General features: G+C 43.5%; 1 protein-coding gene across 1 annotated transcript; it reads right to left on the bottom strand.

The window, feature by feature from the left end:
* Positions 1–4,357: 4,357 nt before the first annotated feature.
* On the bottom strand, positions 4,358–13,427 carry PDCL3 (phosducin like 3). The gene is made up of 6 exons (XM_014854055.3): positions 13,162–13,427; positions 10,833–10,965; positions 8,341–8,431; positions 7,942–8,085; positions 6,951–7,159; positions 4,358–4,725 (listed from the first exon to the last, which is right to left on the bottom strand). The coding sequence occupies exons 1-6, from the start codon at positions 13,165–13,167 to the stop codon at positions 4,583–4,585; spliced, it is 726 nt and encodes a 241-aa protein (XP_014709541.1). The 5' UTR covers positions 13,168–13,427; the 3' UTR covers positions 4,358–4,582.
* Positions 13,428–26,463: the final 13,036 nt, after the last annotated feature.

Below are 26,463 nucleotides of genomic sequence, written 5' to 3' on the forward strand. Positions count from 1 at the left end.
GTCTGAAATGTCTGTTTCATCCTCATTCCTAAAATACAGCTTCACCGGGTATTAACAATTCTTGGTTAACAGTTTTTGTTGTTGTCTTCCCTAGACCACTGAAGATACTGTTCTGGTCTTCCAGCTCTCATTGCTGCCGTTGAGATGTCAGTAATGCTTACTGCTATTGTGTTGTACGTAATCTGACTTTTCTCACTGACTACTTTTACAGATTTCTCTCATATTCTGCAGAGGTGTGGATTTATTTTACTTAACTCGCTTGGGATTTGTATAGCTTTCTAAATCTGAGGGTTGGTGTCTTTCATCAATTCTGGAAAATTTTTCTTTATCTTTTCAAATATTGCCTATTTCCAATTCTCTCCTAAAACTCTAAGAGACATGTTAGACCTCAGCCTCTCCTCCACATCTCTTAACCTAACTGTCATATTTCTACCTATTCGTCTCTGTGTGCTGCCTCCTGGGTGATTATTTGGCTCTATTTTCCAGTTCATTAATTCTCTCTTCCAGTGGTTATTTTCATAAAAGATTTACTTTTCTACAAGGAACTCTTGTTCTTTACTCTATTTATTTAAAATGTATTCATCTTATATTTTATATCTGAAAACTCCACTATCCTAAGTCTTTGCAGGTCTGATCATACTATGTTTTCTGCTGGCTTCCATTCAGGATGCCTTGAGGCATCCTGCAATTTTGTGGGTTTGTGATTTATGACTGTGAGCTCACGCTCCTTGGAGCTTTACTGTGGAGCAGGTGTGAGGACTAAAGCTGTGTTCTAGTGTGGGTATGCAGTTGCTTTGGTTCAGGGGCATTACCAACTTAGGATCCCTTTAAGAACTTGGCTCGAGAAATTTTTAGACCACATGTACCATGAGAATTCAAACTGCAAACCCATGTGAGGGAAGTCTTGTAAGCCACTTCCTAGGGACAACTGTGTTCTTCTTCTTTCCAATTAGTGCCAGTTCCCCCAATACTCAAGGCAGTCCTTTGAGATTCCAGCTGTCTTCAAGGCGATCTCCTATTAAGACTCCCAACTTTGGTGCTCCCCAGGACTATCTCCTGCCACCTGTACCCCACAAGTCCATTCTAAGGAAGCTCGGCACCACTGAGATTTGGGATGAGCCCCTGGGGAGAAAACATGCCGAGGGCCTGCTTCTCTCTGGAGTTTTGTTCTCACTTCGTTCTCGGCCTCTGAGAACACCTCCCTTTCTTGCCAGCTCAGTGGCACATTTAAGAACAGTAAAAAAAGTTTAATCCAACATTTTGAGTTATTACCAGGTGGGTTGTTCAGAGTATCTAGTCCTCCACACACTGCAAATGGACGTCCTAAAGTCTGATTCCTGAAGCTCCCGAAAGGCAGTGATGATGAGGTTGAGGCAGGTGACAGAGAGTGCTCTGTTTGTCAAGCAATTGGAAAGTGGGGCATAGAAAGCTACAATGGTGGAGGTTTTCTTTGGAGATGGGTGGCTTTTTCAGAAAATGCATCAAGTGCTACTAAGAGAGGGCAGTTTGTTAAGATGGAAGTTACTTCTTTCCAACAGAAGTGCAGAGAGGGTAGTCAAGAGCCAGGTAGTGGCTCCACAATGTCATCAGGAATATTACTCCCACTGCTTTGCCTCTATAAAGATACCCTATGGCCCAAGTAGGCTGCAATCACATCCACATTCAGTCAGAAAGCAGGAGGTCCAGGCCCAAAAGGGCACATGCCAGTTGTCTGCCCCTCTTGAGAAGCCTGCCCAGAACTCCCAGCCAACCTCTGCCCCCTCCCTCTGGCAATCCGTAGCTCCAAGGGAGGCTGGGGGTTTAATCTTCCAGCTGGTCCACTGCTGCTTGAATAGAACTGGAGAATCCTGGATACTTGGCAGGCAGGCAGCAGTCTCTACCACGGGACCTAAACACGCTTACTGCCTGAGGCCCCACAGCAGGGAGAGACTGAAATCAAGACGATGATTTACCGGAACAGAGTCCTAAACAATGTGGGAGAGAACAGGGTCTAAAGCACAGAGGGAGGACGCAGACTTGGAGAGAAGACACATCTTCACTTGAGACTGAACGGAACAGAAAGAGAAGACAAGCCGCTGTGCAGGTACGGGGCGGTGAGACCGGAAGCCGAGGGGTTCCTTGTAGCTCACAGTGGCAAGGTCTCCTGGAGGTCGGTCACTGAGCGTAGGGGGAGCATGCAGAGGGTGGAAAGCTTGGACCTTCTGCTGTGTGAATGGAAATATGAAGAATGCATGTTGAAAGCCACCTGTCAAAAAGGTTATATTCTTAAGTAACAACCGGCTTCCAAAAGCAGGACAGAATCACTTTCATAGGAACACGTTTCTAAAGTAGGTAACACAGTCATGACACATTTGGCTGGTTACACTTGAAAAGCACTGTGTCAAAATTTGGGCTCGCTATATAAGAAAACTAAATTAGAGCTGGAGGTAATAAATGACAAAAAAATTTAGGCACTGGTGACAGAGGACACCTTTCTAACAGCCCTTCCACATCTCTCACACAGCACCTCTCCCATCCAGTACAACTTCTCGCAAGTACCTGATCCCCGGAAGCCGCTCTGTGGTAGGTCTCTGCCTAAGGAACGGTCTGCAACCTCGGCGAGTGAGAATGTGAATTTAGGTCTGCAATGAGCTAGGTGTATAACCTAGCTACATCCTTTTCCTCCTCTACAAATAAGAAAATATGGAAGAATCAATTGTATTTGACTATATAGTCTTACTCCATTTCCCTTCCCCCATTTACTATCCCCGCTTTCTGGAAGTTGGATCACTTAAGAAAGGGCTCCCTGGCACTTACTGAACACCCTCCTCCATCACCCTTTCCTCCAAATACCAGAAGACAGACTCCAGGTATCTTTCTTGTCTGCTTTCCCCTGGTCACTGTGTGTTTCTGCTGTGGAATTAGATGAACTCAACACCTAACAGGCAAGTTTGTATCACCTCTGTCACGTCATGGATGAAAGAGAAAGAAGTTAATGGTAAATATTCCAGGGCAGTCTCCCAGAATGAACTCACCTGGAGAAACGTGCTCAGGTTCTAAACCACAATCCTAATTTTAGGATAGAGATGCTTCTCTCTCCCTCTTTTTAAATCAAGTTCAGTCAGCATGCCTAAACAGCTGCCTGGGGCCTGGCTGCCAGACAGGCCTCATTAACCAAATCCGTGGACACCTGAGCTTTTGTTGAGTTCAAACTGTCTGAGTCTGGCACGGAGGCCAGATCACGAGGCAGTTTTCAGACTTACACAGATCAGAGGCAAAGTGAATATTTAGAATTACATCCTGAATGGGCTCCACAGTGGAATAATGCGGACGCTGCCTCCCCACCACCCTCAAGCACAGCTGGTCTCTCTTCCTGGGGAGCTGTGTGCACTGCGGCTCCCAGGCAAACGCAGCACCCAGGCTTTTCCGCTTTGTTCTTCCCTCAGCACCTCATCGCACTGCCAGCTAACAGACAATCTCAGAAGGCAGTTCTCCCACAAAACCCATGGGGCCGGCACAGAAATGACAGAACTGAGCAACCTCGTTTCAACCCTGCAACCAAAACGTCATGAAAAACCCTTTAAGGTAAACCGTTACAGAGTATGTTTTTATCAGCAGCGCTGGCTCTCATGTGTGTAGAAAAACAAATATCCACCAACGCAGACACTTCTGACAGATAAAATGGGTCACGGAGGCTTGACATTCTTTGAATTAGAGCAAAAATAAATTGTACAATAACCTGAAGGAACTCTGTACCCTCTCTGATTCATATTTTTAAGATTCAAACCAGCATTTAGTACTACATCATTCAACACGAATATTAGGGAATATTTTCCCTAATTTTTCTGTCAATGTCAACTTGACAAGGACTCTGGTTCAGAAAACACCTTGATACGTTTTTGATTGACTGAGATACAGTTTATTTATGTGTGTGCTGGTATCCACCTATTTCCAAAAAAAGAATTTAAGGTGGATTTCGACAGTAATTAAAATCACCTGACATGTCAAGAGTCTGAGACAAAAAACTATTTTAACTAGAAAAAAGTATTCTGGCCCAAAGGGCAGTAAATTCTAATCTTTCAGTTATTGCTTTGATAAGAATGTTTGTTTCATAAAAATTATTGCCTATTCCTTCTAAATAGGATAAATAACATTTTTTCCTATCAATCATTCCTTTGAGCTAATAATCCTGTTGCTACCTTTATAAAAGAATAAAAATAAAGAATAACGTGACTGCCAAGTTTAGTTTGTAATTTTTCCACTGTATAATTTATTCAAATTATTAAAAAACTCTATATTCCTTTTTATTTAGTTATATGTGAACAAATAGTGATAGTTTTACAGCTTAGTTAAAATATAAGAGAAGAAAACATACACATTTGCCATACCAATAGCTCGTTTTTATTGTTTAAGGAAATGTTATTAATTTAAAAAGAGAGTTCCAGGAAATTTAATAGGATTCCCAGCAATGATTATTTCTGAAATCCATGAGATTTGAAACATAATTATAAAAGGCTAAAAACCAAAGGATACACTCCTTTTTAAAAAAATGAAGATGATCTGTCACATCAAGAAAGTCCGGCGTGTCCCTGCGGCTGCAGCCTTAGTCATCCTCAGAATCGCTGTCTCTCCTCGTGGGGACGGAGCACCGCACTGAGGACAGCAAGGCGTCTTCAACTGGTTTCTTAGGGTTTTCCTCCAGGTCTGTCTTGATGGCTCCAGACTCAGACAATTTCCACTCCAACTCTGCACGACAAAGAAAGAGCAAATCACCTAAGACACAGTGCGCAGGGGCCCTCACCCTCAAGTCCAATAAGCCAGGGTTCTTTCTAAGCACAAATTACAATTATCAGCATTTGATGACAATTTAATTTTAGTGCCATAATTTTAAGGTAGGTACCTAGAAAAAAAAAAATGAGACTTTTAGGAAGTAAAACAAAAATACTTTCAAATACTTTTTCAGAAGATGAAATCAAATGAGATATTACATACATTTGAAACTATATGGTAATTAAAATAAAAAACAGGGGCCATTCCCGTGGCTGAGTGGTTAAGTTCATGCGCTCCACTTCGGCGGCCCAGGGTTTCACTGGTTCGGATCCTGGGCAGGGACATGGTGCCACTTGTCAGGCCACATTGAAGCAGCGTCCCACAGGCCACAACTAGAAGGACACACAACTAAAAAATATACAACTATGTACTGGGGGGATTTGCGAAGAAAAAGCAGAAAAGGAAAAAAAAAAAGAAGACTGGCAACAGTTGTTAGCTCAGGTGCCAACTTTTAAAAAAATAAAATAAAATAAGAAACAAAGACTAAACTTGTCTTCTAACAACTAGTTTTCCAACTTGCACAATTTCCCAGGAAAGAAATCAGCATAGATCGTTTACAGGAAACACTTTTCACAGTCTTACTGGCAATCTAATCATTAAATCTAATTTTAGTTAACAAAAGGAAATTCTTAAGCCTCATGTCCAATATCTCAATCTATTAGAGTCAAAGGATGAATGTATGATGACATTCTAGAAGCGATACATTTGTTCCAAGTAAAAAATAAAAAAGACCAGAAAATAAAGAGGGATTGACTATAATTCCCGTATTTCATTCTCTTATAATTACTGAAACTCCACATGGATGTGAGACCTTGTGAAGCAAAATCAAGTGATGTGTTTTTCCACTGCAGAGAAGACCCTGGGCAGAACTGAGGCCCCATGTGAGAGATTCCACAACAAAGAGCCTGCTTTAAAAGTGAGGCTCTGCTAATGAGCTACTTCCGCAGACTCTGACAACTCATGCTCCTGAAGTCACATTAATTTAAAGTGCTCCACAGAGATGACCACCACCAGTATTTTCACCTCTGGGTACCTCAGCTGAATGTTATAATTCAACAAATTTCTTACCAAAAAAATCTTAAGATTTCTGATTCTGGATTCAAGAATATGTTTAGACCCCACACACGTACATGCGTCTAAGTGCATGTATTTAACGTTATTGTTCACTTATATGCAGTAATCACTGTTTTATAAGTTTACTAATCCTCAAAGACTTCTCCTAGAAATAAAGACTGTAACTACTATTGTACACCTCTCTCTCCCCTCGTGGTACGTTCAAAAGGACCAAAATAAGATGCAAAATATATTTAGTTTGAAACGCTGTACGCCTCTGAAGACTGGAATAGTGTGTAACTGATGTAATATTTGTGTGTGTGTGTGTGTTTATACTTTTCCCAGATCAATACCTTATATAAGAAGTTATATAAAGTAGTATATAAAGTCATATTTTAACATATGTTTTTAAATACTACTAAAGCATAGTTGGACATATTATTTCAATAAAGAGACAAAGAATTTGACTTAGCAGGATGCCTCGGGCCTCAGGTTCTCTCTTTCACGTCATGTATGTCTGTGTAGTTTGACACCTCCGTGTGTAACAGGTGGTGGAAAGGAATACAAAGACACATCCTTTAGGAGTTAAGAGGCAGAATAAACTTTTGATTTAATTTAAAAGCTACTAAGCTACTCAACTGAGAAAACATTTCTATAGAGATTTATATATATACACATAATATATACAGATAAGATTCTGTCACTAATTTGTTCATATGAATTAAATAAAACATGAACGATGTGATGTTCAGCTACAACTTAAAACATATTCAACTGTAGGGGCAAATAAAACATATTAGACGTTGATTTTAAATATATATATTTTAAAGTCCATGTGCCCTGTCTTAACTGAGAATTATGAGAGTCCAGCTGTAAGTGCCCCAATGACTGGTCTAAGATGAGAGATTAAATGTGCTTCTTCCCTTTTAACAATCACTCACACAGGACACAGGGGCAAAGGTGAATTTGACAAATCATCGTAACACATGTCTAGGAAACAGGCACCCTCTTCAAGAGAAATATCCCCTCGCCATCTCTACGCACTGGCATCACTCACGTGCCCTGGACTATCTCAAAGAGGCCCTTACCATCTACTGTCAGGTTCATGCCACCAAACACCAGAGGTCCAATAAACTGAGCCTTGATATCACCTTCAAGGTAAACAAATACCGTGGGCAGGTTCTTATCAGGATAATTGGGTATGCAGGTTGTTGAAATGGCTTTGATAAACTTGACATCAGGAAACTTCCTGGCAAGTGCACTGAAGTGCTGATTTATCAGGGCGCAGAGGGGAATCCTATAAAATAGAAATAGGAAACAATGTGAGAGGGGAATCCTGTAAAACAGAAACAGAAGCAATCGTGATTCTGCATTCAGAGACAGAAGAAAGCTCAACTACCCTCCACCCTACATAAAACCTCATAATAGCTTCACAAGTGATTCTGCCACTCCAGCCAAGAGGAATTAACATTTTAAAAAAAACTTTCTACTACGTTCAAGGAAAGCGAAGAACTCGAAATCCAAAGTCCAATTTAATTTGATCCAACAATATGTCAGAAAAGCAGCTTCAATGTAGAGATAATTGTTATGCCCTTCTATATGAGAGAACATTCAGGATTTAGAAGGTGTGAAACAGGTCAGAAAGCATTTCCTGCTTTAAAGAAACTACCACACCAGCGCTTGACTGCACAGTACGGAGAACAGACCGGAGGTGAGGAACACTGAGGACCACTGCCTCTCTCACCGTGACAATGATTATAAAGGTCTCCCGCATCATGAACAAGAGTGATTCATTACACGGAATTCTGAAACGCCAGAGTTTCCCTAGAGGGATAAATAACAGGAACTCCTTTTCAATAAAAGCCAAGTCTTCACTGCCACACTGTAACAAAGGCATTCGTATTAGCCACAAATACTAATGTGAAAGCCTGAAGACAAAAATTAGGCTTTAAGGTTTTGGCAAATCAGCGACGAAAACACATAAACAGTAGTAAAAATCCCTCCAATGTGGATTAAGCCCGAGATGGTCGAGACATAAATTCGGGTTAACATTTAAAGACAGTGATAAGATCAGCTCACCCTTGTTTGTAGAGGTGCAAGATGACCCACAAGCCCTCACCGGCTTTCGTAACTTCTTGAACATAATCCTTTCCTGAGATCTCCAAAACTTCTCCAAATTTATTCTTTAATTTAGTTGCTTTCCACTCAGCCAGTCTTTGCTGTCTGCACAACAGGAGAGAGAGACATCTTACACACACATGCATGTGCACACACACGCACCTTTCAGACAGCAACTTTTATAAAGGTCCAGGTCTATTTATTTGCTCCATGGCAAAAGTCTAAGACCAGAAATCTCTAACATTATTATTTAATTATAGTCCTTTCCTAATGTTATCTCAGTCAGAAAGTTAATTTTTCAAAGGGCACATATTTTAGTGCCACACAAAAAATCGAACAGTCCCTCTGGGCGGCACTAACCTGTACATTTCAATAGCACGTTCGTCCTCCTCATTAAATTCATCTTCATGGTCCTCCAGTTCTTCCAAAGTCATGTCTTCATACGTTTTCACTGAATGTAGTTACGTTAGCAAAAACCGAAAAATTTAAAAGATAAACATGCAATTTTTTTTCCTTCGCTTTTCTCCTAAAGATGTGCATGCAACACCAAAAGACCCCCAGCCCACCAAAACCTAAATAAAAAGTACTTTAGGTATTACACTAGGAAATAAGAAGTTGAGGGTGTTTTAAGAGAGAACCATGTTGATATCTGTGGGCCTGACTCTCTTACGGCCACACAATAACAAGGACATGAATGAGACGTTTCCCCAGTCTATGAAACCAGAGAGCTGTGTCTGCCTGAACTCAGCTGGTCTGATCTTCAAGCACGGGCACAGACTGGGGTGTCACCAGTTCTCATATCTCTGAGCAGGTGGGAGGATACCAGTGGGTGCCCCCCGCCGCCAGCACACCCTTCTAGAGTTAAAGCGATTATCACGCCATTGCTTGCTCTTTTCCTGAGAGCGGTAGGCAGCTCTATCTTTTCTTTTACCCAATGGCTAAAAAATGTGTATTTTGTTTCTATTGCCATAAACACTTGCTTCCTGACATCAAATCAGGCTTTTGTCCCCTGAACCCCACCCCATCACTACACAAAACTGCTCTTATCAAGGTCAACAATGACCCTGACTTCTTCACTGATGAGGGAGCGGCCTTTGATCCAGCCCATCCTGCCTCCTTTGTGCAAGGCCGTCCTCCTCACCTTCCAGGCGCCTCCTCGCCTCCTTCCTCTACGGCTGCCCCTCCTTTAGACCCTAAGCCGATTGACCCCTTTTCTTCCTTATCTATACCCACTCCCTTGGTGGCCGCATCTCACAGCTTTAAATACTGCCAATATGCTGACAACTCCCAAATCTATGCCTCCAGCCCCTATTTCTCTGATTGGGAGAAAGACACCCAACTGTCCACTTACCATCTCTATTTGTCTAATAAAAATCTCACAAGAGATGAGCCATCCTCATGCCAGTTGGTGTAACTCCATCCTTTGGGCGCGAAGCCTTGCAGTCACCCAGACTTTCTCTCACGCCCCTCATAGGCTCCATCAGCAAACCCTGTTGGCCCCACCTTCAAAATATATCCAGATCTGACCACTTCTCACCACTTCCACTGCCACCACACTGGTCCAAGCCAACAGTATCTCTTGCCTGAATGACTGTAGTAGTTTCCAGACAGGTCCTCCTACTTCCTGCCTGGCCCCCCCCACAGTCCATGCTCACTAAGGCAGCAGCAGGATGGTGCTGTCAACATGGCGGGCACATCACCACTCTGTTCACACCTCCAACGACTTTCACTGTAGTAGGTGTAAAGCCAAGGACATTCCTAGAAGCTACAAGGTCCTGAATGGTTTGACCCCTAGTCGGCTCTCTGACCTCACTACTTCTCTCTCGCAGTCACACTGACTTCCTCAGGGATGCCCCAACGTGCTTTTCACCTGCTAAAGTAGCTCGGTTCACCTCCCTCAGGTGACCCAACGTCATCCCCATGAGGCCCTCTCTGACCCCATCCAGAATTATACTCACCCCTCCAGCCCTTTCTAGGCCCTTTCCCTGCCATATTTTCCTACATTTCACTTATGTATTACTTGTTCTCCTCTCCACCACTAGAATGGAAGTTCCACGAGGACAGGGATTGTCGTCTGGCCTGTATGCAGCTACACCCCACTGCCTAGAGCAGCACCTGGCACACAGTCATCTTCCAGTAAAGGTTCGCTGGATAAATGTTTGTAATAAATCTTTCTCCAAATTAGCTCCAACGTGTAAATGGGACAAAAGTACTAGCCTCTGTGATCAACAGTTCTCAAACGTTGCTGTGACTCAGAAAGCCTTTGGGCACTTGTGTAAATGCAGATTCCTGGGCCCCGCCCCCGGAGATTCGGATTCAGTAGGGGCTGGGCTTTTACAGGCACCCCAGGGATTCTGATCCAGAGGGTACAGCTCCTTTGAGAAAACTCCTCTCCCAGACCCTACACATTGCAAACATCCTGTGCTTTCCCAAATTAAGCCATTTTAATATTCTAAAACCACAAAGATAATAAAGGATAAGCTCAGGAGAATATGAACATCAAAACTTTGAGCAAATTTTCATGACGTTATCCAAAGTGAATCAGAGACCAGAAATTCAAGACTCAGAAATACTTTCTTCAGGATTATCACGTGCGCCTCTGACACAGACTAGGAATTACGGAAATGAAGGGAGCCTCTGATGGCCCCCTAAGTCTGTGGCCCAGAAAGGTGAAGGCCAGAGACATCCTGTGACTCGAATGAGTTCCCACAGTGTCCGATCCAGCACTCCAAGCCCTGGCTCCTGCGTCCTGCTCAGAGGGTCCTTCTACCAAAGCAGTCAGAGGATTAGACAGCTGTCTCCTAACCCAGACAGACACAGAACAAATAAGGAATCACCCGCTGACTGCTCACCAATTGACTGCTGAAGGACTCGCTGCTCCTCCTCCTCTTCAGCCTTCTTTTCCAATTCTTTCAAACTTTCCTTTGAGGGCAGGATGCCCTTTTTTCGTAAGATGTCATTCCACTCAGTGTCTGCGTTGGGGTCCTAGAGCAGGTGGACCGAGGATACCATGAGTGCAAAGCCCAGTATGGAAGGTGCCATGTTGGGCAAGGGGTCAAATGGGAAAGGTGTTGGGAAGAAGGATTCAAGCCAAATTATTTTGTGGCCTATTTCTGAGAAAGTATCAAAAGACCCAGAGGCCCTGTTCCATTCTTCTCGTCCTCCACTCCATCCCCCACTGAGGAGCTAGTCTTGGGGCAAAAATCAGGATATGACACACAGGTTGGCATCAATGCTGATACCAAGGCTCTGAGCTGGTTTCTGTTCAATTATTTTTATTAATGACTTGGAGTGATTCATCCAACAGATATTTACTAAGTTCCTACTATATGTAAATTATTGTCCTAGATGGTAGGGAAGCATGGTGAATGCCAGTCACCTTCTTATAGTCGAGAGGAAGAGACAGGCAATGCACAATTAAACATACAAATAGATATATACTACAAACTGTGGCAAATACACTGACTAACAGGCTGCTGACCTAGAGAGTTACAGGCGGCCTGCATTCCACAGGATGGGCAGGGACGTTCTCTCAGAAGAGGTGACAATTTACCATCATGGGAGGATGAGAAGGAACCAGACATCAGGAGAATTTAGGAAGTCATTTTCCAGGCAGAAGGACCAGCACGTGCACAGGACCCAAGAGCGGGGATACTGAGCATGGCCAAGTTCTAAGCGGCTGCAGTAGAATCTGAGAGGGCGGAGAGCCCGATGCCAGGCTGACAGATTCTCCGATGGCCGAACCCCAGAGGAAGAGCTCAGACCCCATGCAACAGCTCACAAAAGCTGACACTTACCGAGTACCAGGTGCTGAGCACTCTCCCAAGCCCTTTACCTGTGTCTACTTAGTTAACCCTCACAAGCCACAGAGAGGCGCGGCATCTAGGAAGACACTGCCTCGCTAGAACAGGTCAGATTTGCCAGGATCAAATGTCAGAAGGATAAATGTCACAGGGGGGTCTTAGCTCCAGAACGCAGCGGCCCAAACACTGGTTTTGCCTGGCTTGGCAGGAACTGCTAATGGACCCAATTTGGAACACGAAATCAAGGAGCCCTGTGGAAAGGGCACTGGGACAAGGCTCCAGCGGTAGCCCCGTGTCACGGTCTTGCTGAGATACATCAAAAGAAAAACGATCAGAATCCTTTCAACGGAGTGGTCAGGGGAGGCCTCTGAAGAGGTGACATTTTTAAAAGGGACCTGAAGGATAGAGAATGTGCGGGAGGCCAGGGCAGCCCTGGGGCTTTCTTCACCATTTGAGGGGGTCTGGCTTGAGGCAGATTGCTGCATCTGCAGATGATCATCTTCTCCAGCCTCCAATACCTCCTGCCCCAACCAAACCCACACTAACCCCATTTGCTAGTTGTCACTGTCAGAATTCCTGGCCACAGCACGATGCGGGAGGCAGCAGAATGACTTTTAAAGGAGGGTCCTTGGACAGTGACAAAATTTAGCTGTCACCTATTTTGCTCATAAAAGCATCCATCCACGGTGTCTTCATGCATCTTCTTTCCCTTTTCTTTGGGTTTTAGTCAAATTCCCTCAGCAAATTCCAAGTACAAAAGAACAAAACTAGGGGATTTGGTTGTATCCATTTTATGACAGTAACTGCGCAGAGGGACCCTTGAGCTGAGCTCTGGAAGCCAGGGAGCCCGAAAGAGGCGCACCTCTACCTGAACACCAAGGTTAGGGGGAAGAGGGTGTAACTAACCCCACAAAGCTCGAAGAAGAGTCAGGAACACTGTTTCACGTTATGGGACCCCCAGGCGGGGCTCTTCACTGCTCCAAGCCTCAGTTCCCACATCTGTACAGGGGGTCCACAACACACCTGCTCAGGTGCTCACTAACAGAGTTAATAGTAGGAAGTAACTTTGTCAGGTGGGACGGGCGAGTCCTTCACAGGCCCCAGGGGATCCTATCTCAAGGAGAGGCAGCGCGAAAGCACCGAGATTTGCGGGGCGGGACACACAGGGGTAGGGACGCCCGGCCCGCAGGTCCCGACGGGACCACGCCCGCCCTCCCGCACTGCGCCTGCGCCCGGCCTCCACCCGCGTGGCCTCCCCCGTGCCAGTGGCGCCCGGCGCTTCCCGCAGGCCGGGCTGGGACAGTCCCCCATCGGCGCGGACCCAGTGGGGTAAACAAGCGGCCGCGGCCTCCAGGCCTCCCGCCCTCGGCTCGCTCACCTGCATCTTGTCTCAAATGCGTCCAGCCAAGCCGGCCGCAGCACCCCCGCCCCTCAGCGCTCTTCCGCGCACGCGCGCAGCCGCCGCCCCGCCTCTTCTCCCAGCGCGGCCTTAGCCCCGCCCCCAGGCGTGAGCGGGGCGGAGCCAGGGAGGACGCGGGGCCCCTGGGGCTGCGTGCGCTCCCCAGGGACAGGCGCGGAGGCTGTGCGCATGAGCGGGGCTGGAGACGCCTACTGTCTGTCCTTGCCGCCGCGGTCACGTGACCCAGAGCCAATCGCGGGCGCTACCGTATTAGGGCAGGTTTTCGGTCTGGGAGCAGCGGGGCCGGACGGAGGAGGTATGCGGTCCCCGTGCGCCCTCTCCAGCCGCAGACCAATCGTGTAAGAGAGGTCTTGGCCCAAGATGTCAGGAATAGTATCTTTCAGTGACCCAATGTTACAACGAAAAATGATGCAGGGCCACCTCGAATTCACTCGCTATCATTTCAGCATCAGAGAAGGCAATTCATTCATAAGACGTATTTATTGAGGGCCTACTATGTGCCAGGCACTATTCTAGGCTCTGCGTATACGACAGTGGTCATGACAGAAAAACACCAGAAAGGCGAAAGTCATTTCACCTAGTTGAGCCCCAGGCGATCCATATTTGCAAAAGTGCTTAGCGCCATCAGGGGCACACAGAAGGCACTGAATAAAACTGAGCAGGGTCTGAATGGTACAATCCAGGCGCTGGGCTCCAGGCTTTTGTTTACGGAGCACTCCAAATTTGAGCTAAGAAAGCAGTGTCCCTCCCTGGATGCCTGGGCTGACTTGCCGCCTCGGGGCAACGAAGCGGACGGAGAGAACACAAACCCACACATCTGTGGGGTAGGCGTAGGACTCCCAACGTTGGCTGCGTATTAGAAACACCTGGGAGGTTTCAAAAACTGCAACTAGCTACCCCGGAGCTCCATCTCCTGTCAAATTACATCCCTGGAGATGGGGGCTGAAACTTATTTTCTTAAAGATCCTCAGGTGTTGCGAATATGCATAACCATTAATATAGAGTGAATCAAATGATTCCTTGAGGGCAAAGAACTTTCACTTAATTTATAAGGCTCCTTAAGAGTTACCTAGCTCCTTCCCATAGAATTATAGGCCTCTTAAAACATTTGTTTATTCATTTATCTAGCAGCACACTGAATGAATTTTCCCTGGTCTCACCATTAAAGTCAGGACCCAGACTAGTTCGGGTGGATTTGGCCCCATGCTAAGGTTTGCGTCCTCCGCAGCAGCAGTGTGGGTGCTCTTAGATCCTTTCCTGATTCCCAGCCTTAGCTATCTCCTGAGGCCCAAACTCACCTCCAATACATGATCCCTCTCTCTGGAGGAGATTAACAATCCAAAATCTCAAACTTTACTGCCTTTGCTCCGCAAGAAAGCTGCCTATCCCACTTTCGTCGAAGACTGGCGCTTTCCTCCTGTGCAGTCGGTCCCACCTCTGCAGAGACTCTGTTTTTCATTCCATCACTCTTGGCTCCGAAGAAAATAATTAGAGCTCAGGAGAAAAAAATAGAGCCATAAGAATTAGAAAAGAAAGGAAATGGAAAAAATATTTCCATTTGTGGATGATTTGATATGATTATCGTATTTGGAAAACCTTGGGAGAATCAAGGCTTAAATTCGTATTGACAATATGAGAATTCAATATAGGAGCAGGATATAAAATTAGCATACAAAAAATAGCCTTAGTCTGTATTTACAATAACACGCTACAGGACATAATGAACCCTGATTACAATAACAACAGAAAAGAAAAAAGCACTTAGGAATAAGCTCAAGAAGTGCACAGAAACCTACATGAGAAAAATTATAAAGCATTCCTGAAGATGCAAAAGTCAACTTGGACGAGAGGAAAGAAATCACTCATTTTTGGATAAGATGACTCAACTCACAGAGATGTCAATTTTCTCCAAGTTAATGTGTTAAAATTAACACAGTCTTATTTTAAAAACTCAACAAATTGTTTTCTGAGGCTAGAGAGGTTGGTTCTAAAGTTTTTTATGATAAAATAAACAAGGAGAATGGCAAACTGAGGAGCCCACCCTTGGCTTAGTGGTTAGGTTCCAGGGCTCTGCTTTGCAGAAGGTTGGCAGGTTGGGATCCCTGTGCTGACCTAGCACCACTCGTCAAGCCATGTTGTGGCGGCATCCCACATAAAAAAATAGAGGAAGATTGGCACAGATGTTAGTTCAGCCACAATCTTCCTCAAGGGAAAAGAGGAAGATTGGCAACAAACGTTAGCTCAGGATCAATCTTCCTCACACACACACACACACACACACACACACACACACAAAAGAATGGCAAACTGAGGGGACAGCTAACCCTACGAGATATTAAAACAGTTTGGTACTGATGCATGAATAGACAAATCGATCAATGGTGCAGCAGGTTCAGAACAAGTCTGGAAATAGAGCCAAGCACACAAACATTAGTGTATGCCCTAGAAGGCCTCTCAATCTGCCGAGGAGGGATGGGCTTTTTATCATAAATGGTGTTGGGACAATGGGATAGCCATTCGAAAATAAATAAAATTGGATACATGCTTCACAGTGTATATCAAATTAAAAGTTAAAAACTAAAAGTACTGGAAGAAAACAGGGGATAATTTCATTATAACCTAAAAATGGAAAAAACCTCTGATGATTATTACTCAAAATCCAGAAAGTCAAATGAAAGAAATGATGGATTTTACCACTAAAAATTTTTATTTTTGCATAAGAATAATGAATACAAGCATGCCAGCTTTGGTGTAAAATAAAAGGTTAAGTAAGAATACACATGTGTATTCATATCTGCTTAATTTTGCAAAAAGAATCACAGACAGAAGAAGTCAGAAATTAATGAAATAGCAAACATGGTGGTCAGGTGGGGTGAGAGGAGGGTGGGGATGAGGTGGTAGTGACAGAAAGTCGGGAGTGAGAATCCTCTGATAAACCTTTATTTAGGGGCAGATAAGTTTTGTGGGGCCCAAAACACATTCCGTTTTGGAGGCCCTCTTTTAGAATACATCACTGATCTGAAGAAGAAAAAAAAAAGCCCAAAATTCATAGAAATAAGAGATCAGATTTGTGGTTACCAGAGGTGGAGGGTGGGGAAAGGGGGAAATGGAGGAAGGTGATCAAAAGGTACGAACTTTCAGTTAAACGATAAATGAGTACTAGAGATGTGATGAACAACATGATGACTATAACTAATACTGTTGTATCATACACAGGAAAGTCAGCAAGAGAGTAAATCTTAAGAATTCTCATCAAAAGGAGAAATTTTTTTCCTTTTTTCTTTTCTTCTTTCTCTTCTTTTTATCATATCTAGTGAGAAGATGGATGTTAGCTGAACCTATTGTGGTAATCATTTCACAATATGATATGGCAAGAATAGTAATTTTATTATGCTGTATTTCCTGTCTTTATAATTTGTGATACAATATAAACGTTCAAAAAAGGGAGAACTCAAGTATAATTTCTGTATTGAATAGACATCGACCTGTATAAATATTATGATGACATTTTGACCAAATAAAAAATAGAAAGTTAAAAAAAATACAAAATTATGAATATAAAAGTAGGCATGAAAGTGAATATTGATTTAGAATGGAAAAAGAAACGATTACAAATTGCCAATTTTAAAAGGCTGACAAAGTGGCCAGCCTGGTGGCATAGTGGTTAAATTCATGCACTCCACTTTGGCAGCCCTGCGTTTACGGGTTCCAATCCTGGGTGTGGACCTACACACTGATTATTAAGCCATACTGTGGTGGCGTCCCACATACAAAATGGAGGAAGATTGGCATAGATGTTAGCTCAGGGTCAATCTTCCTTACCAAAAAAAAAAAAGAAAGAAAAAAAATTGACAAACATCACAAAATCTAGAAAAATAGCATAATATTTGTATTAATTAACTGCCTGACATGTCTATATGATATCATAGACTAACTTCTGGCTTGTATACATCAAGCCCGTCTCTTCTAGAACCTCATTCCAAGGTCAGAGCTCCATAGATTACAGTCATATCACTTTACGTTTTCTGGCCCTGCGACTTCATGTCACATCACTGCGCAAGAGGCCAATGGCAGTATTCCTGCAAGTCCTTTCTACCCTGGATGGCCAGCAACAGTATGCATGGAAGTTACTGCAGATACATAAACGTATATCAGTACATATACCCCCATTCAGTTTTCCCTTAGCCAGATCCGCAAAATATGCATGACCGATCTAATACGACCTGACAAAGAGAAGTGGGGGTCAGTGTGAGGGAGGGGAAGCTGGAGTAGAAGGCAACGGTGATCTGAACTGGTGATGGTTAAAATACCCTATTTTTATAAACATTCACAAAAAGGCACACAGCCCCTGTGAACACATTGCCAGAACCCTTTCCGGTACCTTGGAGAAGCCTGAACAAATGAGGGTCTCGGAATATATTTTTATCACTTGGAATTTTTATTTTTTAATTCTTGAATGAAGTCATTTAGACAGATTTTTGTCGCATGTTACTTTTGTGCATACGTAAAAAGGAGAACATAAAGGAAATAAATTGGTTAAGGCATTTCTAAGGAAATGACAATTACACAATTGTTACCTGGCTAATGGGGATTATAAGACCTTCCTAATTTCAGAGATGTTGAAATGTGAAAAAGAAAAACATGGTAACACACAGACAGTTACCATCTTGCTTAAGAAACAGAACAATTCCCAACACCGCTGAAGCCGTTGTGTGTACCCCTCTTTTCTTTCCATCTGGAAAGAACTTCTGACCCGCGTGTTGTGTCATCGTTTCCTTGTTTTTCTCTCCAGTTATTGTAAATATATACAATATGTTGCTTGGTCTTAAAGTTCTCTATAAATGAAACAATATCATATGTATTCCTTGGATGTGCTTTTTCAGCTCAACATTATATGAGATTCATCAATGCTAATGCGTATAGTGACTATTCGTTTTCACTGTTGTGTAATATCACACTGTATGTTTATACAACAATTTACCAATTTTCCTGTTGATGGGCATTTGGTCTGTGTTTCTATTACAAATTATTTTGTCATACACAATTTCAGTATCATCCCTTGGAATGTGTATATATAAATGAGGTGTATACCTAGGAATGGAATTGCTAAGTCACATGATAGACTTTCCTATTCTGATTGCCAACAAAAGCCACTGCACCCCTCCTACCTTCCGTGAGGGGTGTGAGTCCTATCCTTGCTCAGTTTGTACTGGACCAAACGACCTTGGTGGATGAGGGCAGGGAGAAGAGGGGAGAGAGATGTGTCTTAGTCTGCTTGGGCAGCCATAACAAAATACCATAGAATGAGTGGCTTACACAACAGACATTTATTTTCTCACAGTTCTGGAGGCTGGACTGTCTAAAAGCAAGGTGCTGGCTGATTCAGTTCGTACTGAAGGCTCTCTTCCTGGCTTACTGACAGTCAGCCACCTTCTTGCTGTGTCCTCACGTGGCTGAGCCTGCACACGTTCTCTGGTGTCTCTTTTGTAAGGATGCTAATCCTATCGGATCAGAGCCCCACCCTTATGACTTCATTTAACCTTAACTACTCCCATAAAGGCTTATTCCAAAGGCTAAGCCGCATTGGGGGTTAGGGCTTCGACATAAGAATTTCGGGAGGACACAATTCAGTCCATGCAAGATGATACTTCCCTGCCCACAGACTGTGACTTTCAGCCATAGCCCTGGGGAATCAAAAGTGACAGCAATTGAGGCAGGATGGAGCATTCCTATTGGCTCTGTTGGGCTCTGATGTGACATGGGGCTCTGCTTAACTGGAGACTAGGTCTCAGGCTTCAGCCTGTTGACATGAGAAAGTCCACTGTGAGTTGGAATCTGCTCCCTGGAGATATCTGTATATTGAGCATCAAATTTTGCTGTCTCCTTGGTCTCAAATGGTCTGGTACCCATGACTTCCAGCCCTGCCCCCTTGGCCGCCCCCAGGATGGCCTCCATGCAGCTTCCCTCCATAGAAGAGAGCACAACATCCAGCTCTCCACCACGTGCTTTGTAATAGGGCTGGCTTTGAAGTTCCTAGTGGTAGAACTAGTTGTGTGTTGGTGCCCCTGACTTGTGAGATGTCCTGGACCCCTTCACTGTGGGGCTGCGACTGATGCTCTTTTGAGGGGAGGAGCTGTGCCTGGCCCCTCCGGGGCTCGTCTCCCTGATACAGTTGTTGCTGTATTTGCCCCGTGGAGATCTTGAACATGTCCACTGCGTGGTGGTTATGGGTTGTGAAATAAAAAAGATTCTCCGCTCACGGCTATCTTCTTTCCAAGACAGCTCTGCATCTGGCGCTTGAGCCTCCTGGGGGCCTTCAAACCTCAAAGCAATTTTACCTGCTTGTCTTCCATGGGGAAGACGCCTCACCACCTAGCCATATGTATCCTCTGCAGCCCTCTGTGACCTGTTGCTGTCACACACCCTTTTGTCCTTACTCCCCAACAACCCCCCTTAGGAGAAGGACACCAGTCACCATTTTTCTTGTGCAAAGCTTTAGGATGGCATTCACCAGAAACAGCATTTGACGAAATCTAACACTCATTCATGATAAAAACTCAGCAAACAAGGATTAGAGGGTAACTTCCTCAACTTGATAAAGAACATCTACCAAAAACATACCCTGACACCATACTTAATAGTGAGAAACCAGATGCTTCCCCAATAAGATCAGGAACAAGAAAAGGATGTCCACTCTCACCACTCCTACTCAGCATCACACCAGAAGTCCTGGCTAACGCAATAAGACAAGAAAGCCACTAGGCTTTGCTGTAGAAAATGAAAAGCTTATTCTAAAATTCATACAGAAATGCAAAGGACCTGGAATAGCCAAAACAACTTTGAAAAAGAACAGAAAGTTAGAATACTTACACTACCTGATTTCAGCACTTAATATTAAGCTACAGTAATTAAGACAGTGTGATGTTGGCATCAAGATAAAGAGCTCAATCAATGGAGCAGAAGGGAGTCCCAAAATAGACCCTCTCATACACTGAATTTGAACAATGGTGAGAATGCAATTCAGCGTAGAAAAGATAATTGGATATCTATATGCAAAAAAAGAATAATGAGAAGAATATAGAGCCATACTTCACACGAAAACCCAAAATTAACAAGATGGATCATTGACTTAACTCTATAACGTAAAATTATAAAACTTCTAGGAGAAAACAAAGGACAAAATCTTTGTGACTTTGTGTTAAAGAGGTCTTAGATTCAACACCACAGCATACATTAGAAATCATCAAAATTAAGAATTTCTATTCTTTGGAAGGCAGTGTTCAGAGAATGAGAAGATTAACCACAGACTAGGAGAAAATATTTGCAAAATCATGCATCTGATAAAGGACTTGTATCTGGAATATACAAAGAACTTTCATGGGGCTGGCCTGGTGGTGGAGCGGTAAAGTTTGCATGTTCTGCGTCTTGGTGGCCCGGGGTTCGCTGGTTCAGATCCGGGGTGCGGACATGGCACCTCTTGGCACGCCATGCTGTGGTAGGCGTCCCACATATAAAGTAGAGGAAGATGGGCACAGATGTTAGCTCAGGGTCAGGCTTCCTCAGCAAAAAGAGGAGGACTGGCAGTAGTTAGCTCAGGGCTAATCTTCCTCAAAAAAAAAAAAACCAGAACTTTCAAAACTCATTAAGAAGACAAAAAATCCAATGAAAAAATGGATTAAAAATTTCATCGAAAAAGATGTATGAACGGCAAATAAGCACACAAGAAACTCTCCACATTGTTACTCATTAAGGCAATGCAAATTAAACCACATCAAGCTAGTACACACCTATTAAGAGTGGCTAAAATTAAAAAGGTTGACTATACCAAGTGTTGACAAGGGTGTGAAGCAATTCAATCTCTCATATGCTTTTGGCAGGAATGTAAAATGGTGCTTTGGAAAACACTTTGGCAGTTTCTTAGAAAGTTAAACACACATCTGTCTGCCATATGATCCAGCTATTCCAGTTCCAGGTTTTTTTCCTAAGAGGAAAAAAGGCATATGTCCATTAAAAGACTTGTATACAAATGCTTATAGCAGCCTTATTTGAAATGGCCAAAGGCTAGAACCAACATAAATGCCCATCAAATGATAAGTAGATAAACAAATTGTTATCTATCTGTATAATGGAATACTACTCAGAAGTGAAAGGAATGAACTATTGCTATGCACAACCTCATGGATGAATCTTTGTAGGGAGCCAAACCAAAAACAATACATATTGTATGATAATATTTATATCAAATTCTTGAAGATGCAATGTAATCTATACTGCCAGATAGCCTATCAGTGGTTGCCTGCAGGTGGGAAGAGTGTATGGAAGGGCCAAAGGGAAAGATTAAGGGGAAGCTTTGGGGGGTGATGGATATGTTCATTATTTTGATAGTGGTGATGGTTTCACTGGGATATACACATGTCAAAATTCGTCAAATTGTACATTTAAATGTGTAGTTTATTGTATATCAATTATCTATTTTCAATATTGTATCTCAATAAATCTGATTGTTTTAAAAGGTGTTCAAATTTGAGCAGATTTGGCTGCTCTGTATCTCCTTTCTTAAGAACTGCTATGCTGAGAGACAGGAGTTGGAGCTCCAGGTTGCAGGGTTCTCCTCATAGCAATTGCCAAGTCCTGCCTATTCTACCACCTGAGTTTTTCTGGAATCCCCTCTTGCACCTCTTAGCACTTCTCCTGCCTGTACCCTAATCCAAACCATCAGATCTCACTCCTAGATTCTTGCACAGCCTCCTTTGGAATTACTCTAGTCTCATTCTCTTCTAGTCCATTCTACTTATTGAGCTCTTCCTAACATGAAAATTTCATCTTGCTCATGTTTAAATCTATCAACAGCTCTCAATGACTTTTTAACAGGGTACAAACCCTTTAATAGGCCCTACAAGGTCTTGTAGCAGGCAGTCCTCTCTTCTCTCTATTGTCATGGCTCCCTTGGCCTCTCCACTCTGCATTCCAGCTGTCTTGCCCATCTTTTTCAGGTTCCTCCCTTGCACAGTATTCTCTTTTGCTCCAAATCACACACTTGAGTTCTCTCTGTGCCAGCAAGCTCCCAGAATACTCACTCTGCCACCTCAGCCAAATGTGACAATACTCTCTTTCCTGGTCTTCCTTTCACACAGCGGTTCTCAAGCCTGCCAGACCCCACAACCCTTAGGTAAGAGATACCATGTGTATCTTCTTCACTATTCTGAAGTGAAGTTTATAGGTAACATAATTACTAACAGAGCAATTTTTAAAAAATCAACGTAATGCCTTAACTATAAAGTAGAAAAATATATTTTCAATATGTAAATCCTCCAGTGAACCTACACTAGGATACATAATCAAGTAGTCAGGTGATTGTACCAATTTCTGATGAAAAACACCAGTTTTTCTTTATTTCTAACACTTTGAAATGAGTTAAATAAATATGTTTATGTATACACAAGTAGAATCACCATGTATACAATTGATACAGAGGTAGGTTAATACTGGATGTTGCTTTGGTAACTGAAATATTACAGGCAGAGTGACAATTTTCTAAAATAGTGAACAACTTGGTAAAATTCCAGTCAAAACAAAGTACAGTCTTCCCCAATTTAAAAGAGAATAGCTTGCCTAGAAAATTTGGTGTATTCCTAGAAAAATCCAGTTAAAAGTGCACAAAAATGTATGCTTGCATTTAAGCAGTTTTTTACAGCTACGTGAAGGCCCTATGCCTTGTGGAACAGCTAGTGTTCCTGAGCCCATGAAGGCCAGCTGTGCTCCTTTCCCCATCCGGTCATTGAGGCCACGCAAAAATTCTCACTAATTTCTGAGATGTCCCCTAGGGGCTGTCCCTGCCCTCCTTGGAAACCACTGCCATAACCCAACCCTGTCAAGCTGATATAGTCAAAGTCAACTTCAGTAATCCTAAGGTCAACAAAGAGGACATTTCTTAAAATGTAAGAAAATACTAAGAAAGATGTGGTATTTTCCAAAGCAAAGGATCCTTATCTCATTGGTACAACTTTCCCCAAAATGAGCAGATTTTTTGGACTCTCAAGATCTGGCAGTAGTGCTCTTTTATTTAGAGAATAGTGTGGAATAGCATGGGGACAGGACCCATGGGCAGGAGGAGCTGCTGCTGCCCCCGCTACTGCTGCAGACATGGGTGCAGAGTTAGGTATGTGAGACATCTCTTTACAAGACAAAGGAAAGAACATGTAAAAAAGTTAAAATGGTATCAGTGCAGGTGGGGTCTGGCCATTGGGTGGTCCCACAACTTTTAGATAAAAATCAAATCAGATTAAGTAAAGGCCAGAAGCCACCACCCTAAATCAGTTACATGAGGTTGCCAGACAGTAACCAACTTAAGTCCTTGCCTTCCCCATTAAGAGTTTCCAGAGATAAGGCCATCCCACCTTCCTCCTGGTGCAGAGGCAGAGGCATGTTTACAGATGGAGATTTCCCTTACAAATGTAAATGTTTCCCAACAAAGGGCAAGCAAACTCTGCTCCTCAGAGCCTGCTTCTCATCTGCAGTTTTAAAAGTAACCAGCCTAAAATTCCTCATCAGCTTGTACATAAGAATTAACACATGGAAAAAAGTTAATCTCTTTTACCAGTTTTTTCAGCTATAAAATGGGGACAATGACCTCATGAGGCTGTTGTAAAGAGTCAATGATTCAATTCCTGTAAACACTCGGGACAGTGCTCAGCATGTGGTCGGTGCTCAGTGTTACCTATTTTCACTAGGCCATGTCACAGGACTTACATTACTAGAAAATAAACATGAAATGGACCCTCTCAGGGAATGCTCTTGACCTCACCTTGTCTGACAGGATTGAAGGGCGTGTCTAGAGCTTCACCTGCTCCAGATAAAACGGCCCCCCTCACCCATACCTCACCTCAAATTCAAGCAGGATCTAAGTTGGCCCACAGGGCTCCACTCCCTGAATCCCAACTCATCTTTCTCTCTAATTTCTCCACTCCGACCATTTTTGGCCCATTGACCTGCCACCTTTTCACTGTTTCTCAGGCTCCTGAAGCTGTAAGAAGGGTAGTGAGGATTCATGAATTCATGACCCTTCATTTTGATCACTCTAGACTCCCGTGGGGGACTGGAATTGGCCACCCAAAGATATTTCTCTTTGGCATGAGGATTATTTTGGGCTGGTTACTTTTAAAAACTGAAGACAGAAGAGAAACTGAAAAGTAGAATTTACTTACCCTTTGTTAAGAGATATTTACATTTGTAAGGGAAATCTCCATCTGTTAAGGTGTCTCCCTCTCTGTACCAGGAAGAAGAGGGATGACCTTATCTCTAGAAACTCTTATCAATGCGGAAGGCAAGGACTTAAATCTGCATAATAATCTTACTCTTGTTTACCACACTTGTCTGGTAACCTCCTGTAACTGACTTCCCCCACCCCCAACATCCTTCTTTGTCTTTAGCTGAAGATGATATTTAAGGTGGTGGCTTTGGCCATTTTGGCGAGTTGCTCAGCTTGCCTGAGCCTCTCCCACATATACATGTTATAAAGCTGTGTTTAATTTTCTCCTGTTATTCTGTCTCATGTGAATTTAATTCGTTCTCCGTCCAGAAGAACCCAGAGCTGGTGGAGGAAATGTCTTCCTCCCCTACACTCCCTTGCTCTTTCATCAAACTTGCACTCCATACCCCAGTGCTAGTTACATCCCATTCCTTGCCCACTTTGGGCCTATACTGAGCTATAGAAACACACACAACCAATCTGACTTCATCTTGCTTTAAATTTGTGACTGTGAATTTCCAGTGGGCTCCCTATTTCATATCTTCTCTCTTCTCAAAATCCTGGTGCCCTCTCCCTCCCCCCATTCTCAGAGGATGATCTTGAGTTTATTACACCAAGAAAAGAAAAGCAATCAGAAGAGAAACTCCCGTGCTCCCACTTCCAGCTCTACCCATCCACATGCACTTGAACCAGTTGAATCTACTGTCTTCCTGCCTTGTGATTGTGCTGTCTGTGCTACTGAGATAGGGAAGCACCCCCTCCTCCTTGTATACTGGAATCCCCCCCCCCCCACATCTTTTGTTCACAGCTGAACTTTGTTCAGCACTCATTCCTCCTCCCACACCTGTGCCCACTGTAGGTTTTCCCCTCTTTAGTAGATTATTCTCATCAACACAGGAACATGCTGAAATATTTCCAATGTTAAAGACAAAAAAACCCTTCCATGACCCCACATTCCCCTCGGCTACAGACACATTCTTCAGAGCCGCTTTCCTGCAAAGCTCCCAAGGACTGTGCCATTGTCTCCACCCCCTCCTTCCCATTCTATTCAACTCACTTCAGTCAGGCTTTTGTTCACTCATTAAAGAGGCTTTTGTTGAGGACACCCTTGACCTCTGCAGTGGGAAATCCAATAGCTCATTCTCTATGCACTTCCTCTGCCCTCAGCAGATTTGACTTGGTCGCACACTGCCTCCTCCATGAAACCCTTTCTTTGCTTGGCTACCTCGGACTCCAGGCTCTCTAGATTCTCCTACCTCACTGGCTGCTCCTTTCAGCTCCCTTGCTGGTTCCTTCTCCTCTTCCTAAAGCCTAAGCTTGGGATTTCACAAGGATTCAGTCCTTAGCTCTCTTCTCTATCTACACTCTCTTCTTGAAGTATCTCAATTGGTGGCACGATTATAAACACCATCTATGTGCTGAAAGCTTTGGAAATGAAACTCCCCCCTTGGACTGTCTGCTGTACTCCAGGCTCATAGACCCCATGGCCCACCTGGATGGCTGTTAGGTGTCTCAAATTTAACATGCCAGCCCCAAGTACCCCATCCCAATCTTCTCCCTCCAGTATTCTTATCCTGGTAGCATTAGGCTCAGACCCAATGCCTCAGTTTCTCTCACACCCCACATGTAATCTGGCATTAAATTCTGTCCTCCCTTCTCCCCTCCCTCATCCTCTCTGTTCTACCACGTTACTTTCATGCTCTCCTGGACACTACAATGTCTTGATGGATCTCCCTGCTCCACTTTTACTCCTCTTCCTGCTCCATAGTCCATTCTCCCAGGAGAAGAAGGGACCTGTCCAGTTGTGATATCAGATATTACTTTTGTCAATGAAAATAATCCATAACCAATCTATAAACGAAAATTTGGGAGAGTTTATTCTGAGCTAAAATCTGAGGACCATGGCCTGGGGCCTTTCTTCCCGAAGGAAGAAAGGGCACCAAAGGAGTTGGGTGCACAGAGTGGTTATATACCCACAGAGAGGATATTTCACATAGGATTGAAATGTCCCT

This window comes from Equus asinus, chromosome 6 (assembly GCF_041296235.1).
Source record: "Equus asinus isolate D_3611 breed Donkey chromosome 6, EquAss-T2T_v2, whole genome shotgun sequence".
In the NCBI taxonomy this organism is placed as follows: Eukaryota; Metazoa; Chordata; class Mammalia; order Perissodactyla; family Equidae; genus Equus; species Equus asinus.